The 17,157-nt window shown below is 39.9% G+C and overlaps 1 protein-coding gene and 1 pseudogene across 1 annotated transcript; both read right to left on the reverse strand.

The window, feature by feature from the left end:
• Positions 1-337: 337 nt before the first annotated feature.
• LOC147916595 (ankyrin repeat domain-containing protein 40 pseudogene) lies at positions 338-2,832 on the reverse strand (annotated as a pseudogene).
• LOC147916596 (E3 ubiquitin-protein ligase TRIM22-like) lies at positions 2,204-15,520 on the reverse strand. The gene is made up of 8 exons (XM_087433334.1): positions 15,428-15,520; positions 10,748-11,229; positions 10,054-10,149; positions 9,177-9,407; positions 5,621-5,643; positions 4,280-4,380; positions 3,951-3,977; positions 2,204-3,692 (listed from the first exon to the last, which is right to left on the reverse strand). Exons 2-8 carry the CDS (start codon positions 11,168-11,170, stop codon positions 3,067-3,069), a joined length of 1,527 nt encoding a protein of 508 aa, XP_087289460.1. The 5' UTR covers positions 11,171-11,229; positions 15,428-15,520; the 3' UTR covers positions 2,204-3,066.
• Between the last annotated feature and the right edge of the window lie 1,637 nt (positions 15,521-17,157).

Here is a 17,157-nt window from a genome sequence, read left to right on the forward strand (position 1 = left end):
TCAGTACCTGTGCTTTCCCCAGTTTTTTCTCTAGTCAGTTCACACATCAGGAGAGTTGGGAACACGCAACACCAAGAAAAGTGCATCCCGGCCCTTCAGGGGCACTGACAACAGGAAAGAATAGAAACAGGTTCTGCTCTCTCTCAGCTTCTCCTTAGACAACTCTCTTACATTCTGCACATAAAACACACTGCATATAGAACCACTGGCTTCTGCCTCTCCAGACCACTTCTCAGTTGTTCACAGCCTCGAGCATTAGGTTTACTGTGCACTAAGAGGCTTGGCAGTGTGGCACCACTGCTTGGGGTTAGGGGATTCCTACCTTGGCAGAATGATGTTAGCGTATGCTATGCAATGGCACCAGAGGAATTCCTGGGCATCCAAGGCATTTAGATCCATGGTTTGTTCTTGGCGCAGAGATGACACACACTGTCACAATACTCAGTGATAAATGCCCCTGCTGCATTAGAGTCAGCTTTGAAGCTCTCTTGCTGTAGCAAGACCTTTCAGTCAGTGTGGATGCAGCATTTCTGAACAGAAAATTATTTTCACTTACCATGAAAACCAGTTCCAACACTTGGAAATCTTGGAGTTGAACAACATCTTTGTCCTTTCTTACCAGAGTATGGGATAACTCGCTGATGTTCTATGCTTGATCTAGATTAAAACTCAACTCACAGCAATTCATTTTGAGCAATTCTTAGTAGGTGAACTCCTGTCAGTCCCGTTCAATTTTGAGGAAATCATTTTCTCAGGGATAGGTTCTAAATCCTCACCTTAAGTACTACCTCTTGTCTATTAAATGGAAAGGTTTCAGCGAAGAAAAATGGATGGAATGCTAGCACCAGTCTTGTACAAATCCTGCTTTGAGGCTCCAGAGACACTGGTAGCTTGGACGGGACAGAAGAGTGCGGGGAGTGACTCTGACTCACTGGTGGCTCACAAAAGGGACTTAGTTTTATACTTTCTGGTGTTCTGAGTATGGTGGAGGGAGTAGACACATCCCAGTTCTGAACCAGTGTCAAGAGGTGTGGTCTGGTTGAAAGGCTTCTAACAGGGGAGGTTCCCCAGGGTGGAGGAATGGAGGTGAGCCATCCCCACAGGCTGGTGTAAGAGGTGTGGAGCGGTCCCCATTCTACAGCTGGGCTAAATCCTCTGTTGTGGGGGTGTAGATAAAAGGGAAGGCTGGGTTGGCCAAATTGTTGGGAACAAAGGGCAATTCTGACTCCTTCTTTAGCTGGGGGAGGTTGTCTTCATCAAGATCATCTTCCACTCTCAAATCTTCATGATTTCTCTCCTTGATGTTAATTGGACTGGAGTTTCTCCTTTTGTGGTAAGAATCACTTTGTCAGCTCCTGATTTTAACAAGTAAGGGACCACCTGGCCTTGATTGTGTTTACATGTCCAGTGTAAAGAAGTCCAGCTGTTGAACTTATTTTGGGAGTTCACATTCACCCCACTCTCCACCAGTTTCTGCACCTCTTGAATGTCCCCCAAGGCCGAGGCTGCCCACTGCTCCCTTGCCACTCCTGGCCTATAGGCCCAGGTCTCCTCCAGAATTGCAAATTTAGATTCAAATGTTTTACAGTGGGATAGCCTGCCCAAATTTGTAATGCATAATTCTATAAAATCAGTTTGTGCCTTTGCTATCCTAGGTAGTTCTATTCTTCACCATAGTTTAAAAATGATTTAAAATTGCCTAAAGTAGTAACTAGAGTGGTATACTGAAGTGATTCACCACAAGGAAAAGGCCTGAACCCCAAAAGACTGTCCCTCATAAGGACAGCTGAGCCTAGACCTGACCCTTTCTACAGCACACACCATGAAAACTTATACTCTCTGCAGTGGGATTTTGGGATCTGAAAAAAAGAGATATCAGTAGAGCCAATTATCATTTTATTGAAGCAGAACCAAACAAACATGATACAAAACTGTTCCTGAGGACATTGACGTATGTTACTTTTTAAATTAATAATATCAAATATTTATTCCTACATATAAGACTCTTAGAAAAGTGCCTTTTAATAAAATGTAGTTTCTCAAAGTGATCCTAGAAATCAGATACAATCTTGGACACTAATTTTATTTTAAGAAAACAAGACCGAGGGATGTTAAGTACCTTACTCAAGATTACACAGTTTATAAGTGATGAGACTAGATTTGACCTCAGAATCTTTGAGGACCAAAAATATACTCTTGGTAATCATTTATTGTACACACTTCTCACTTTAACTATGTGATAAAGATGGGCTGCCATTGGTAAAGCAACACACTCTGAAGGATTCACTATTTAGGGACAGATTCCTATGCTCTGTCCTAGATAACAGGGATAGGGCTTATGAGTTTTGCTTTGCTAATTCTGTTAAGCAGCTGAGGGAATGAGGAAGAAAAGAGATGTCAGAGGAGGTGCAGTAATGCTGTTCTTTCTATAGGAGGGATTATATGTGTTTCCCTTGTAACTACAGAAAAAAAAGCATTCTCTCTTAACGAAAACAAGATTTTAGGAAGAAATGGTTCAAGATTTCACTGTATGGTAAAGAAGTGTAAAGAGAGTTGTAGGTTGAACTGTGTTCCCCCAAATTCAGATGTTGTAGTCCTAAGCCCTAATACTTCAGAATGTGACCTTATTTGGAGATGGGGTCTTTACAGAGGTAACTAAGCTAAAATGATATCATTCAAATAGGTCCCATTCCACTATGTCTGATGCTCTTATGAAAAGAGGAAAATTAGACACAGAGTCATGCACAGTAAGAAGATGATGTGAAGAGACATAGGAAGAAGATAGTTATCTACAAACCAGAGAAAGAAACCAATAACTGATCCTTTCCTCATAGCCCTCAGAAAAAACCAACTCTGTTGACACCTTGATTTTGAACTTTCAGGCTTCAGAACTGGGAGGCAATAAATTGCTGTTGTTTAAGTCACCCAGTCTATGGTACTTTGTTATAACAGCCCTAGTAGACTAATACAAAGACATTCTAAATAAAAGAAGAGGAAAAAAGGAAGAGGAAGTCAAAATGGTGCAAATAAACTCAGGTACATGAGATGATCCCCAAGTCAAGGGCACTACACAGAATTAGGTGAGGGATTAAAATTGTAGGAGCTTGGTGGGCACAGGGTGATGGGGCCTGGACAGTTCCAAGGATTAAAATATGGATAAACTGTCTGAAAAAAGTGACATTTAGAGAACTTGTAGATGAGTGACCCACGGTTTGTGACATTGAAAAATGATACAGTGCAAGCTTCATAGTCTAGGAAAATCCCAACAACACGAGGAGGAACAGCCATGGGAAGACTCAAGACTTTTGGACTACAGGTAAAGGAGTCCTCAAAGGCGTTGTACTCAGATCCATTCTGTAACCCTATGACCCAGTAGCCATACTGAGGGCTGTATCTGGAGTAAACATTTCTTTGATTTACATCTGCAGATAAAATAAGCCCATCGAAGTATTTCCTATTGAAGTAACTTTCCCTACTGCATATCCCCAGGATCCAGGCAATTTTCCCAGACACGTCTACTTGCCAGTAGTACTTCCCTGAGAAGAAACATTGGTGGCCCAGGACATCAAAATCAGAAAATTCACATGACTCTGTATTCTTAGATGTAATGAGTTGCGGAACTCTCACTTGTCTCTGATCCACAGATACAACAATATTTGAGGTAGTGTAGACTGGATTCAGCATCATGTCCACTGTAGGAAAAATCAGGGGGTTAGGTGAGGGATATAGAATAGGTGTGTCCTGTGATGCTATGAGGAAGAATATTGAGATTTGACTGGGAGGAACTAGTGCTGATGGGTCAGAGATGAGTAGGACACTTAACAACTGTTGTATGTATGCAGTCTTGGAAAAGAACACATGAAGCTAACATCCTAGGACCTAGTAGTAACTACAACTTCTTAAAAGGGATCAGAACATGGAGATTTGAGGACCCTGTAATTTCTTCTTACCCCAGTAATGTTGGACCTCTGTGAGCTCTGAAATGACAAAAGTTGCAATGACATTGTTAGAAGCAAAGGAGTGAACAGTGATACCTATCTTCTCTCTAGAGTGGGGATGGGGGAGGGGAGCCCTGTGAGGCTATAGCTGTAAACGAGAAGACAAAGGAGGCACATTGCCATTCACCTTAAAATATAAATATATTGAGCACAAGATCTCTCTCTCTGTGTCCGGCCTACTTCCTCTCTTTTACTCTCTTCTAGAAACAACATCTACTCCCTGATTTTGCCCCAACACTACAAGAATCCCTCACACACATCCTTCCCCTGGCTCTCCTCACCTTTAGACGTTTGCAGCATCCTGCTCAGACCTGAAACTCGGAATGCACTCTTCAGTTTCTGGGAAACCATTTCTGGCCTTTTCAAGGTCCAAGTCTCACTCCTAGAGAAGACAAAAATTGATCATCCTACACTTCTGACCTTGTGCCTATCCAAGACTGCTGTCCCTTCATCTTTCAACCCATTGATACCCTTAAATCCTCTTCTTCGAACAACCTGAGGAGGAGAGAGAGGATATCCCTGACACTGCACCAGAAGAAATATGCTCATGTCTACTTCACCATTTACCTTCTGTGTGATCTTTGGAAGGTCCACACGTCTCAGAAGCCTAGATTTTTGCTTTCAAAATGAAATCATTAACCTCTCTCTCTCTAACTCCTGGAAATCATATGACATTTTATGAAATACTGGATTTAATAAAACAAAACAAAACTTTGGTACCTTCAAAAATTTAATGTGTGGAAAAAGCCACTGCATGGATGTGGGTTCCCAGGGAGGTGATCAGAAAGTGAAGTTGCGGAAAACATCTCCTGGGTGTTTAAGACATATCAAGTATGGGAATACTGTATGGAGATGACCCACATCTTCAAAGTCTGCTACCCAGTAGGTAGGCCCTCAGAATAATGTCTGAGATTCCATGTTCTCTGAGAACCATTATAAACCCTTGGAAAAGAAGATGTTATGAACAACAAACTAATAGTAGTCTGAATTTCACTTGTTAGGAAAGAGCTCGATGCTACCAGGTAGGTGTGCAAATTTAGAGATAGAGATGACACCTTTCCAATCTGGCTTCTAAAGTATGTAATCAAGATGGATCACTATTTTGCATCGGGACAAAATACTTGACATTCAAGTTTGTTTTTGCAAATCTAAACAGAACCACATAGAAAGACCTGGCCTCCTCTAACCAAGGGCAGAAATTTAAATATAAAGGAGTTTTCTCCAAATCTGTGTGCTTGGCAGATAAAGAAGATAGGACCTTCCCACAGTAAGTCAGGCACCTATAAAATAGGGAAAACTGACTTCAATTCAGGCACGCCAGTTGAAAAACATTTATAAAATCACAGGGTTCAGATGATGCAGTGTCTTATCCCTAATACTGGTCCTGGAACGAAACTCTATAACTTCCCACCATCTAAGTGCCCTACCATAGAACCCTGGTCTATTCTCAATAGTTATAGAACACTCAAGCAATGATTTGTGAACAGAAATTTATGGTACAACTATACCTCAAATGTCTTGCCCTGAGTGATGTTTCATTCTAATTGAGCACTAGATAATGCAAATGGCTGTAAAACTCTTTTCATAGCACAGAAAGACCATCTCTGGTATCCCTCACATACCTTTGCATGATGTCATTTACATCCTAAGGAGAAAGAGAAAACATGAGTCAAGAAGTGATACACCTTCTCCACTTACAAAGCTTCATCATACCCCACCACCCCATGATATGGTAGGCATAGACATGATCCCAATGTGACATCCAAAAAGTAAAGAAAAGATCCAGGGCAATTATTCCATAAGACACAAGAGATGTTGTAATGTTTCCTAAAAGATAGAAATAGCGTTGACCCTTCTGGAAGTATAGCATGAGGCTTCCAGTATCTGGAGACTAGATATATCTATGAGGAAAACAAGAGGTCCATAATTTTTCCCCCAAGTGCATAGGGATCCCCATGTAATAATTTGAATAATTCATGGTTCTCTCATCTATTCAATGGAAATGTAATGTGATATACTATCATTTTCCAAACACTATGCCGGGTTTTGGAGAATCAAAAATTTGTTAATTATAAATAATCATGATGCACCTCAAGAAGTTTACATGCATTTTGCTGAGGGTACAAACAAACAAATGTATTAATGTAGGTATATCTCAAGTCTCTCTCTTCTTATTTTATCTACTATCTATAAGTGACCACATCTACTCCCTTCAATTCAATACACATATGTGCAGTTGATTTCCAACTCTATATTTCTCTGTTTTGCTTCCTAAATGCAGGCGAGGATATTCAGTAGTAAAGAAGGCACAGGAACCAGTAACTTAGGATGTCTAATGGTAACTTACTATTCACAAAACAAATGTTCCCACTCTTATACCGCATTGTCCAGAGTGTTACCGATATCCTCTTGGTCAATGTCCAAAAAACTACAATATTTACCCTCCTCTTCAGTCTCTTCCCAGCCAGTTTAGTCCACATAGTTAACAGTTTTTAGCCGTCTGATCTCTTTTGTCATCAGAGATATTGTTTGTTTGCTTGAACAGATACTTATCAATACATTTGTTCTGTTTTATCTCAGACTTACTTCCCCCGTGTCACCAAATCTAGGCCAACAGCTGTGTCTACACATGCCAAAAAAATGGTTTGGTGCTCTGTATCAGGGCTTTCTTTTGTATATGACAAAAACCAAATAAAACTAGATTAAGTAGAGAAAAGGACAAATGTGGCAGTTATAGCTTTAGTCAAAGTTGACTCAAAGTTAAATTGAGTCAAACCTCAAACCTGCTCATCAAGATCTGGTCTTGTCCTTCTCCAAATTTGATCTATTTCCTCTATATTGATTCTATTCTTCATTCATGAAGAGAACATCAATCTCCTCATATAAACTCCAGAAGAAAGAGAAGTACTCTTCCCAGTTATCACAAAAAATTCTGAGGCCTTCATGACATTGGTCTATATTGGGCCATGTGCCCATATTGAAAGCTTCACGTATTACTGATGGAAGGAAATGAAGCAGTGTTGGAGGCATATTTCTATATTTTACTGAATCTAAGTCAGTATTATTCTGAAGTAGATTGTGATAGGATAAGGTTCATTTTGTAATCACTCTAGAAACCACTAGGAAGAAAACTGAAAGGAAAATGCTGTTGGAAAATAGGAAAAATTAAAATTTTATAAAAGGAATAGTTCTTTAACACAAAAGAGGCTTCTTAAGGAGAAAGAGGAGAATAAAAATGACAGAAGACAGATAGAAAGCAAACAGTAAAATGGTAAATTTAAATATAGTTATATCAATAATTGCATTAAATGTCATTGACTTACTACTCTAATTAAAAGCCAGAGACTGTGGAACTGGATAAAAAGCAAAATTAAATAATTGATATCTATAAGATAATATTTTGGGTTAAAATACACAAGTAGGGTGAATTTAAAAATGTAGAAAAATATATACTGTACAAGCAGAAACCATAAGATTGGTCAAGTGTTTATATTAGTATTAGACAAAAAAAGACGTTAATTCAATAAATATTATGAGAGAGTGAGAGGGAAATTTCATAATGATAAAAGGTTCAGTACGTCAAGAAGATATAACAATTATAAATGTATACGCACGCAACAACAGAACTTCAAAATACACAAAGCAGTCTTAAAAGGAAAAATAGACATTCCAGTAATAATAATTGGAGCATCCAATAACCCACTCTGAATAAATGAGTCAACAGCTTGAAGAAAAACTATCAAGGTATGGAAGACCTGGACAATACTGTGAACCAACATAACCTAACTGACATCTATAGATCATTTCACCCAATGAATGCAGAACATACATTCTTTGAAAATTCATATGGAAAAATTTTCTGGACGTACAGTATTTTAAGCTATAAAACAAGTGTCAATGACATTAAAAGATTTAAATAATATAATACATGTTCCCTGAGAAGAGGAATTATATTTGAAATCAACAGAAGAAGAAAAAGTAAGAAATCACTAAATATTTTTTAATTAAACAAACCAAATTCAAATATTCCAAGGGTTAACAAAAAATCACAAAAGAAATTTGAAAACAACTTGAACTGAGTGAAAATAAAACCTAAAAATAAAAATTTATGGAATACGGCTAATGCGGTGCATTTATGTCATTAGATACTATATCAGAAAAGATGGTCTCAAATCAGTGATCTAAGTTTCCACTTTTTAAAAAATTAGAAAAGGAAATGCAAATTAAACCCAATACACATACATGTACACACCTGCATACGCAAACACTTACACAAAGAAAATATTAAAGGTGAGAGCGCAGAGATAAATGTCATAGAAAGGTTAAAAAACGAATAAAATCAATGAAACGATAAGATTTGTTCTTGAAATAAATCAACAAAATTGACCAAACCTAATAAAACTGACCAAAAAAAAAAAAAAGGAAAACAAAGAAAAAGAAAAGAGATAAAGCAAATGACCAAGATCAGGAATAAAAGAAGTGACATTACTGTAACTACCATAGGAATTAAAGGGTTTATAAGGGATTATTGTGATTAACTTTTCACCTACTTAGACAAAATGGAAATTTTGACAAGGACATACATTACCACAATACTGAATCAGGAACTATAAAGAAATCTAAATAAACCTAATTAAAGTAAAAACATTATTTTAAACCTTTCCAAAAGGAAAAGCCCAGAGTGAGATGGCTTCACTGGAAAAATCTATTAAATATTTGAATAAATAATACCAGTCCCTCACAAATTGTTTTTAAAAAATAGAGAAAGTGGGGGGAAAATCTCAACTCATTCTACGAGGGAAAAAATAAAAAAGCCTCTTGGAATCCAAAATGTGTGTGTTTGTCTGTGATTAAGCTGTACCATGAAAGGGATGTAATAAAGGCTTAACACTAGATTGCAGAAAACAGGGGCCTGTAGAATATCACTGAACACAGTGGATCTTCTCTCCAAGGTCAAAGTTTTACAATGCACTTAATAAATAGATAAAAATGAGATTTTCCCTTGTTATTCATGCATTCAATTATTCCCATAACCCTGAAATAGATGCAAGAAAGGGGTACTATAGGGCCAAAGGAACCTTAGAGTCACCATCAGAAAGAACACAGCAATAAAGAGTAGAAGGAAACTAGTTTTCATGTTTCTCAAATCTCAGAGACTGGGACTTCATCCTATCTTACCTGCAGCATCTCCATTGTTGACCCCTGTAACCGATGCTCCACATCTGAGATGAGAGCTCTCACCAACTCGCTCTGCTGGACCAGCTCACTCTCAGCCTCGGCCCGGTTATGTAGAATATCTCCTGCCGCATTCTTTAGCTTTAGCAGCACTTTCTGCTCCTCACTGTCCAAGGTATCTCTCATTTGTTTAAACTCTGCCTGGACACGTTGTGTCTCACTTTGTAATTGCTTCTTCAGGAATGAGAAAGAGAGAGAGTAAATCAGGCTCTCAGGCAGAGACTGGTAGCCAAAAAAGAACTATTCTATTTGGCAAGTTCTCATAAGGGAAGCGAGATAGAATCAAGGGAGAAACTCTTGGGGAAGCTGACATTTCTTAATATTTTCTCTTCATCACATTCCAAAATAATACCCTCAAATATGCATTACTGAGACCAGCTGTGAGCCATTGGATATCTGGTTGTGGCTCAGTTATCACACCACTTTCCAGGACAATGAAGCCTTCAGGCATTTCTCTTGCCCCCGCACCCTCTGCAAAAACTTGTACACTGAGGATAGAACCATGAGCCGTTGCCAAATGTCTTCCCTGAGAAGAGTCAAAGACAAAAAACGTGACAGGAATGGAACACAAAATTCATTAGCCATCCTCGTCAGAGTCCGCCTAAGTGAACAGCTCCCTCCAAATATCTGTGTTCATTTGTGACATGTTTACTTTTCAGCTTCCACCCATATCCGGGAAAGGATAAAGAAGAGGATCAATCAAATGACTTTTGGATGTGTCAGCTGTCAGGGAACAAAGAGGAAGGGGGCTCCTCATGACTAACAAACAAGGTTCTGCCCAGATTTCAGTCTAACTTCCTCAGGAAGTGTCTCCTCCTACCTTCCAGGAAATTGTCTCTTCTCTGACTTCAGCTTCCAACTTCTCAGCTTCCTGCTGGTCCTCCCTCAGTATCACCAGAGCTGCCTGGAGCTTCTCCTGTAAGGAAGGTACCAAACCAGAGTCAAGCACTGGGCTTTCTCAACATTGGAATGGAGGATAAATGGGGAAGAATTCAGACTGATCTCCTGAGACACTAGAGTTTACACAAACTGTGAGAACAGCAATTAGTATCTATGACTCAGAAGAAAAGTTGAGGTGGTGAATGTGTTCTTTAGGACTCAGGAGTAGAAGTCAGCATCCTCTCCCCAAGAGAAGAGTGATTCTCCTTTTCCTAGAAAAAGAAATCGGATCTTGAGACAAGGAAAGATCTTACAACTCAACCCACTCAGTTTCCAGTTAGCTCTCTTGTTCAAAGAGGTAATGAGAGCTTTTCTTGGGCACCAAATCTCTACCTACTAGCGTGAGGTATAAAAATATGTACTTCTGGCTAAGCGTCTGTACTGTAGGCTTACCCTTATCTAATTGGATGAAATGCACAGAAACGGCCTGCAGGCCTTAGACAATGAGCATAGGAAGAAAAGAGATGACAGGCCTCTGGGCTATGGTGACAAGGTAATTAAAGTTGAATGCAAATTGGAGATTTCCCATCAAGTATAATTTTCTGCTCTGGTTTTCCTCCACCCTGGTCTCTTACCTGGTACTCCTGGGCAACCACCTCCATAGGGAATATGTGGTGACCTTGGTGCTCCTGAGAATGCTCACACAGGCAGCAAATGACTTTCCCATCCTCCTTACAGAAGAGCAGGAGTTTCTCTTTATGGTGCACACAGACATCTCTCTTCTGCTCCTCCTCTGGCCTCGCATTGACCATCCTGAGCCTCTCCACTATGTTGGCCAGATGCCAATTAGACCGAATGTTCCTAGGCTGGTAACTGATTCTGCACACAGGGCAGATGCTCTCTACTTTTTGGCCAGTCACGGACTCTTTTTGGGTTGAAGTGATGCAGGCTTGGCAGAAGCTGTGGCCACAGGGTAGAATGAGGGGTTCTGTCAGGAGCTCCAGGCAGATGGGGCAGGTCACCTCCTCCTTTATGTCCACTAGGATTTCTGACGCCATCTTACCTGCCACCACGTCTTATGTGTACTGACTTCTGAGGCACCTCTTCCTCACAGATCCTGCACGATTGGGAAAGTAACAGGGGACAGCATAAGACAGGTAAGAATAAAATGAAACTATGTAGAAATCAAGGACAAGCCAAAATCAAAATGTTGAAGGACATAAAATAAGAAAAGAGGTTTGGTGACCTGGTAAAAAAGAATTTTCATAATAATTTGAAACACTTTACCTCCAGTTCATGTTACATGACAAATCCCGTCATTATCTGTGCAATGATTGATATTTTCCTTTACTTTTACTGAAAGAAAGATGACCTGAGGACTTTCCTATCAAGATCCCTGTATGACCCACCATCTATCCCACTTCTTCTTTCCCATGCCAAAAACACATCCTCAAGGTTAAAAGCACCAAACCACTTAAGCCTCTGGAATTTTACAACTGCTCTTCTCTCAGCTGCCCTGATATCAGTATAACTCACTCTTATACATCTGTGAACTTTCTCCTTACATATTCTCTTATCAGAAAGACCTGCTTTGACTAACTTATTTAGACTGTAACCTTTGCTGTCACTTGCTCTATGTTTGCAATGATTTCTCTTATTATTATGCCATAATATATGACAAGGTGTGTGTGTACGTGGAAAGAGCAAACCCTTTATCGGATGTACAAGTAGAGATAATAAGTGACTTAAAAACATCACATATCTTAACACAAGGATGAGATGAACTTAATGTATTTGGTGTCCCTCAGAGGTCTGGCTCCTCCTACCCCACAGAGTCATTCAAAGAGAAATGAGTCATTCAAAGTATCCATGAGGATACTTCATGGACACAGTTAATACTCAGAGTAATGGGGGGTGTGGAAATGAAGAGATCAAGATCAGGTTGGAATTTCCAGAGACTATCATGTTTGTAAATCTTGAGATTTCACCTCAGCCTGAAATATTCCATGGACATTGATAAGACCTTAAATGTGTGTATATATGTGGATGGTAGAGAGGGAGAAATGATGGAAATACTCATAAGATCACACACATCAGATACCTGGGAAAAGAGAAGCAAAGATGGAATGAATGTTAGTCTTGAGGAAGAAGTCTCAAAATACTAGGCAAGATCACTGAAGAAACTATCATTGCTGATGACTTATGCTAGCAAATGGAATAATATCCAAAAACACGATGATGTATCTAAATAGAAAACCTACACCACTATGAACTTGAAATTGACCTGGAGAGTAATAGTAAATTAAATATTCAGACCTATGTGTACAAAAGAGCAAATGTGAAGAACATTACTAGAGAGACATACAGGTTGTTGGGAAATCAAATAATGGGGGCAAATGGATGGATATCCAAGAATTCCAAATTGAAAACATAAAAGTTGAAATGAAAGCTGAAGAAGATGAAGGAAATATGGAATGAGAGAGAGGAAAAAATATATTAGGTTGAAGAAATGACCTGCTCATAGAAGACTCCTCATCTTGTATGAGTTTTAAAATGCTACTTTGCCTAATGTGCAGAAAACTGCTGGACCTCTGGTATCACATGAGCCTGCAGTGATGATAAAAGATGACTATTCCAAACTTATGTAACATTTAGGGACTCTTTTGCAAGAAGAAGGAGAAATTATTAATGTTTTCACAGCAGAGGAGAGTGGGGATATATTTAGCTCTGCACATGGGACGTGAAATGTTGGATGGATCCAGAATGAAATTGGGAAGATCAGTTAGGGTGCATGCACAGCTTCTTGGGCGAGAGAGTGATAAGTTGAGGGACAAGGTGATGAAGGAAACGGAGAAGCATATATGAGAGTGAGAGACAGGATGAGGCGGAAGGATGGCACTGGGAGTGAGACTGGAAAAACGGTAACATAGACTTAAACTCAGGGCTGAGCTCTCTCTTTCTCTAAGATGATATTGGCTTTCTCTTCTCTTATAGAATGGTAGCACAGTGATGCTTATTCTCTGAACTGCACTCAATATGGCTATGTGGCCACAGTCTAGGATGAGGAGTTCTGTCAAGAGCTCTAGGCAAATGGGCCTATGAGCCAATAAATAACGAAAGGGAAGATCTCAATAGATATTAATGTCCTGATAGTTGCCAATGTTTGACAGTAAAAGAAAGATCTCCAGAATGAGACAACCAATAAGTTTTCCCTTTGCTCTGCACAAGCAAGGGAAAAGCTATAAAGGCTACAATAAATAAATTTAGACCTCCTAAAAATGTCTCCTTACGCCATGTTCACCATACATGAAGGGAACCTGATAAAGAATGAGGCTGAACGTGAACTGAAGGTGTAATTACACTAACGGTACACATATAGAAAATAGTCCAAAGGCCATATGCAGTTAACCCTGGCGGCAGAGACTAAAGCCCAGGTCAGGGTCTAGTGAATAGAAAGATCAGAAGTAAGAATTATACCAGGGGTAGATACTGCATGATAATGTCTACCCCTGCTTATGACTCAAGCTGTGACCCAAACATGGGGGTGAGGCCTCCAATTATTTCCTACCCCATTCAAGATCCAACCAATGATGAGATGTATTAAGAGCCTATAGAGGAGGGAGGAGCAGAGCATACTTTCTACAACATGAATATAGAAGTTATAGTCACAGACGGGTTACAAGGAGGTAATGTCAAAGCAGCTTCTGCCACAATGGACAATGAAGGGCAATGTACAGAGGAGCTAGAGTCCTCTCACATGGAGGATGAACCCTCCTCTACCTAAGCAGTGACCCAAGGGCTCCACAGCAATGAGGGAGCTAGATACGGGAACATGAGTTGTATACCCTGATAGAATTCCCAGGTCAGTTGGCTGCCACTGGTGTCAGACGATTGCACCTTACACACTGGTCTTCTGACATCCGAGCTCATGAGAATACAAACTCAACCTGTCTGAGAGATGACAGCTCAAGACAGGCAAGAAAACCATTGAAAGACAATAACTGTGTCAAAGTCCAAATAATAAGGCTGCGGACAGAATTTTCTTGTTTTTCACTGGAGTAAAAATGTTTCTTTAAACATGAGAAGTCACAGACTACTGATGTTAAATGGAGAGAGTCACCTTTCCTAAATAAAATGGAACAAAGAAATTGTGCTACATTTTATTTGCCAGGTAGTCATCTTACATTATTTAATATAAACTCTTTATAATACTAGCAAATTAAAAAGTGAAGCAGAAATGTAACAAATCAATTCTAAATCCCTGTGATAACTGGCATGACAGAGTTGTACTATATGAGCTCAGAGGACAGGTGCCTAACACTGACTTAGACCTGAGAGGGGGACAACACTATGTAGCACAGGTGATAATCTTCAAAGTCAACTTTGATAAACGAAGATTGGGTCACAAGAGAGGAAGTCAGAGTGAGAAAAGAGATTTAACTGATGTCTTCCATATGCCTGAGTCAGGCAGGTGCAGCTGTACCTTCTATAGGAAGGGGGACTAAACACAGAGGATCCCCTATTCTAACTTCCTTCTCTCATGAGTCTCAGGATCTTGTAATCGTACTGCTTCTTCTGACATGTTTTTATATCATTAACCTCAATCAAGTAACTCATTTTATTTATTAAAGTTGGGAAAGATACCACTTCTGGAAATTCTTCCTACATGCTCCTCTTTCTCCTGATTTCTCAGCTGAGCTCTATTTCTGGGTGGCAGATGTGGCTCAAGGAAAAAGAGGAGCAAAGTTGGTAATTTTTTAAGAACCTGCAGCAATTCCCTGTGTCTGGACAAGTGAGTAGATAAAGGCTACCGAGCTTGCCACCTGTCACTCCATCAAGGCTCTTAAGCACGGACAGGCTAAGAGATGAAAACTTATCTACAGAATCATTCAGAAATACTAGATTGTTACATTCATAGGCGTTAAGCTATTAGGATTCAGTGATCCCTCTGCCTTTGTTCCTGTTGTTGGAGAGAAGGACTTTGTACCCCTTAAAATTCGAGGAGACTGGAAATCCTCAACCAGGTACAATGCAAAATTATAGAATGAGTAGGAGATATGGGTAAATTCAACTTGGAGAAAGAACAGTCCCTTCATGAACCAAACAAAGCCTTTAACTTCTTCAAATCTCCCTTCTTTTAAGACCACGCTCCCCCAGATTATACTTCAGTCAGCACTCTCAGCAGCGTGCCTTCATGCTAGGCCTTTTTCCTCCTTGAGAACAGCTTCCTGAAGTAAAATTTAACTCACTCAAGAGATTTCATTTTTTCCTGTAGAGTCTCCCAATCTCTGCTGACTACAAACTACTCAACCCACCTTCAGACACCAATGGAGAAGTCGTAATTCCTTGAAGAAGAGAAAGGCAGGCCAGGGGCAGAGGCAGCCAAGATTCATTCACCAAACCAGGAGCCTGATCGCCACAAAGAGATCTGGAGGATCCAAGTGAGATTGAAAGTCGAATTCTTGGAAGATAGCATAAAGGGAGAGGAGAAACTATGGACCAATTGGAGGCCTCCACGTTGGGCCCTTGATAAATGCCCTTGTGCCTGGGCCAGATAGGGCAGTGACTATATTCTTATTCGTATCTCAGTTCTAGTCTAGGAAGCTCTTTCATGGCTCTTCAAGGTAATTTGACCTTTGGAACACTAGGCTTACCTAGGCAATGTAACTTCACACACACCCACTTTGTCTTGTTTTTTTTGCAAATGAGCTGTCACAAAGAGAGAATAAACTACCTCCTTTACTGCGGTGAGGACCCACACTGAAGGCCCAACTGAGGCAGCCATACCAGTAGGTTCTCTCCTGTTCTGCAACCACCAGCTAAATTAAGTGAATCTGGCCGGTTTGTGCCCTGTTAGGCCGTATAAGAGGGAATGGCTATCCAAATCTGAAATTACCTCAGGTGGTCACTCAGAAGGGCTATCACAGTGGAAGCACAGGGTGCTGACTTTCAGAACTTGGATTCCATCTGGACAAAATGAGATTTTTCCTAAATAGACTGGGAAGATAAACTGTGTCAAGTGTCTTTTGTTGGGCAATGTCATCTACTACTGTTTATCATATAATCTCTGTATCTTAGCATGATAAAAACGAAGCAGGAATATAATCATGAAGGTTAATTTTACATGTCAACTTGACTGGCCACAATGCGACCCTATTGAAAATTATTTCTGGGTGTTTCCGTGAAGGTGTTGTTTCCAAATGAGATTAGCATTTAAATCTGTGGACTCAGTAAACTGGATTGTCTCCTTCATTGTCCCATTGTGAGTGTGGATCATCCAATTTTCTGTAGGCCTAAATAGAACAAAATGACAGAGGAAAAAAACTGCCCCTTTTGCTTCCTGTCTACCAGTTTGAGCTGGGGCGTAGATCTTCTCCTGCCCTTGGACTATGACTTGCAAAACCGGCTTCTCTGGTTCTCAAGCTCTCAGAGAGGGACTCATTATACCACCAGCTTTCCTGGGTCTCTGCCTCTATATTAACGTGAGCCAATATAACATATTGTTTCTGTTTCTCTTAAAAACCCAAACGAAGATAGTAATGAAAAAAATTTAAGTCTGCGTTAAGTGGCACAGGTGATCTATGATAATGATAATGACCCAGATGAACTCTGCGTTTTCAAAAGATGTGTGTCTAAAAAAGACTAGGAGAAGTTAAGGGTAAAAAGATGATTTTATAGAGTTAATAATGCCCAAAGTCCACCTTAATCCAGTAAGACCTGGTCAGGTAAAGGGAAGTCAGAGCAAAAAAGAAAGAGCTTTGACTGGGATCTACCATCAGAGTCAGTCAGTCCGGGGTGCAGTGTGCATCTCACAGGAAAAGAAGTGGTCAAATAAAGAGACACTCCTACTTTAACTCCCTTATTTCATGGGTCTTAGGATCTTGTTCTCATGCCTCTTCTTCTGATATCTTTTCACATTATTAACACCAATCATGCATCTCCTTTTGTTTTCGTTAAAGTTATAAAGATGCCCCTTTTGGAAATTCTTCCTATGTGTTCCTTTTGCTCCCAATCTCTCAGCTGAGCTAGGTTTCTGAGTGGCAGA

The sequence above is a fragment of the Ceratotherium simum genome, chromosome 7, assembly GCF_057802395.1.
Source record: "Ceratotherium simum simum isolate JZ-2026a chromosome 7, ASM5780239v1, whole genome shotgun sequence".
NCBI classification, from domain to species: Eukaryota; Metazoa; Chordata; class Mammalia; order Perissodactyla; family Rhinocerotidae; genus Ceratotherium; species Ceratotherium simum.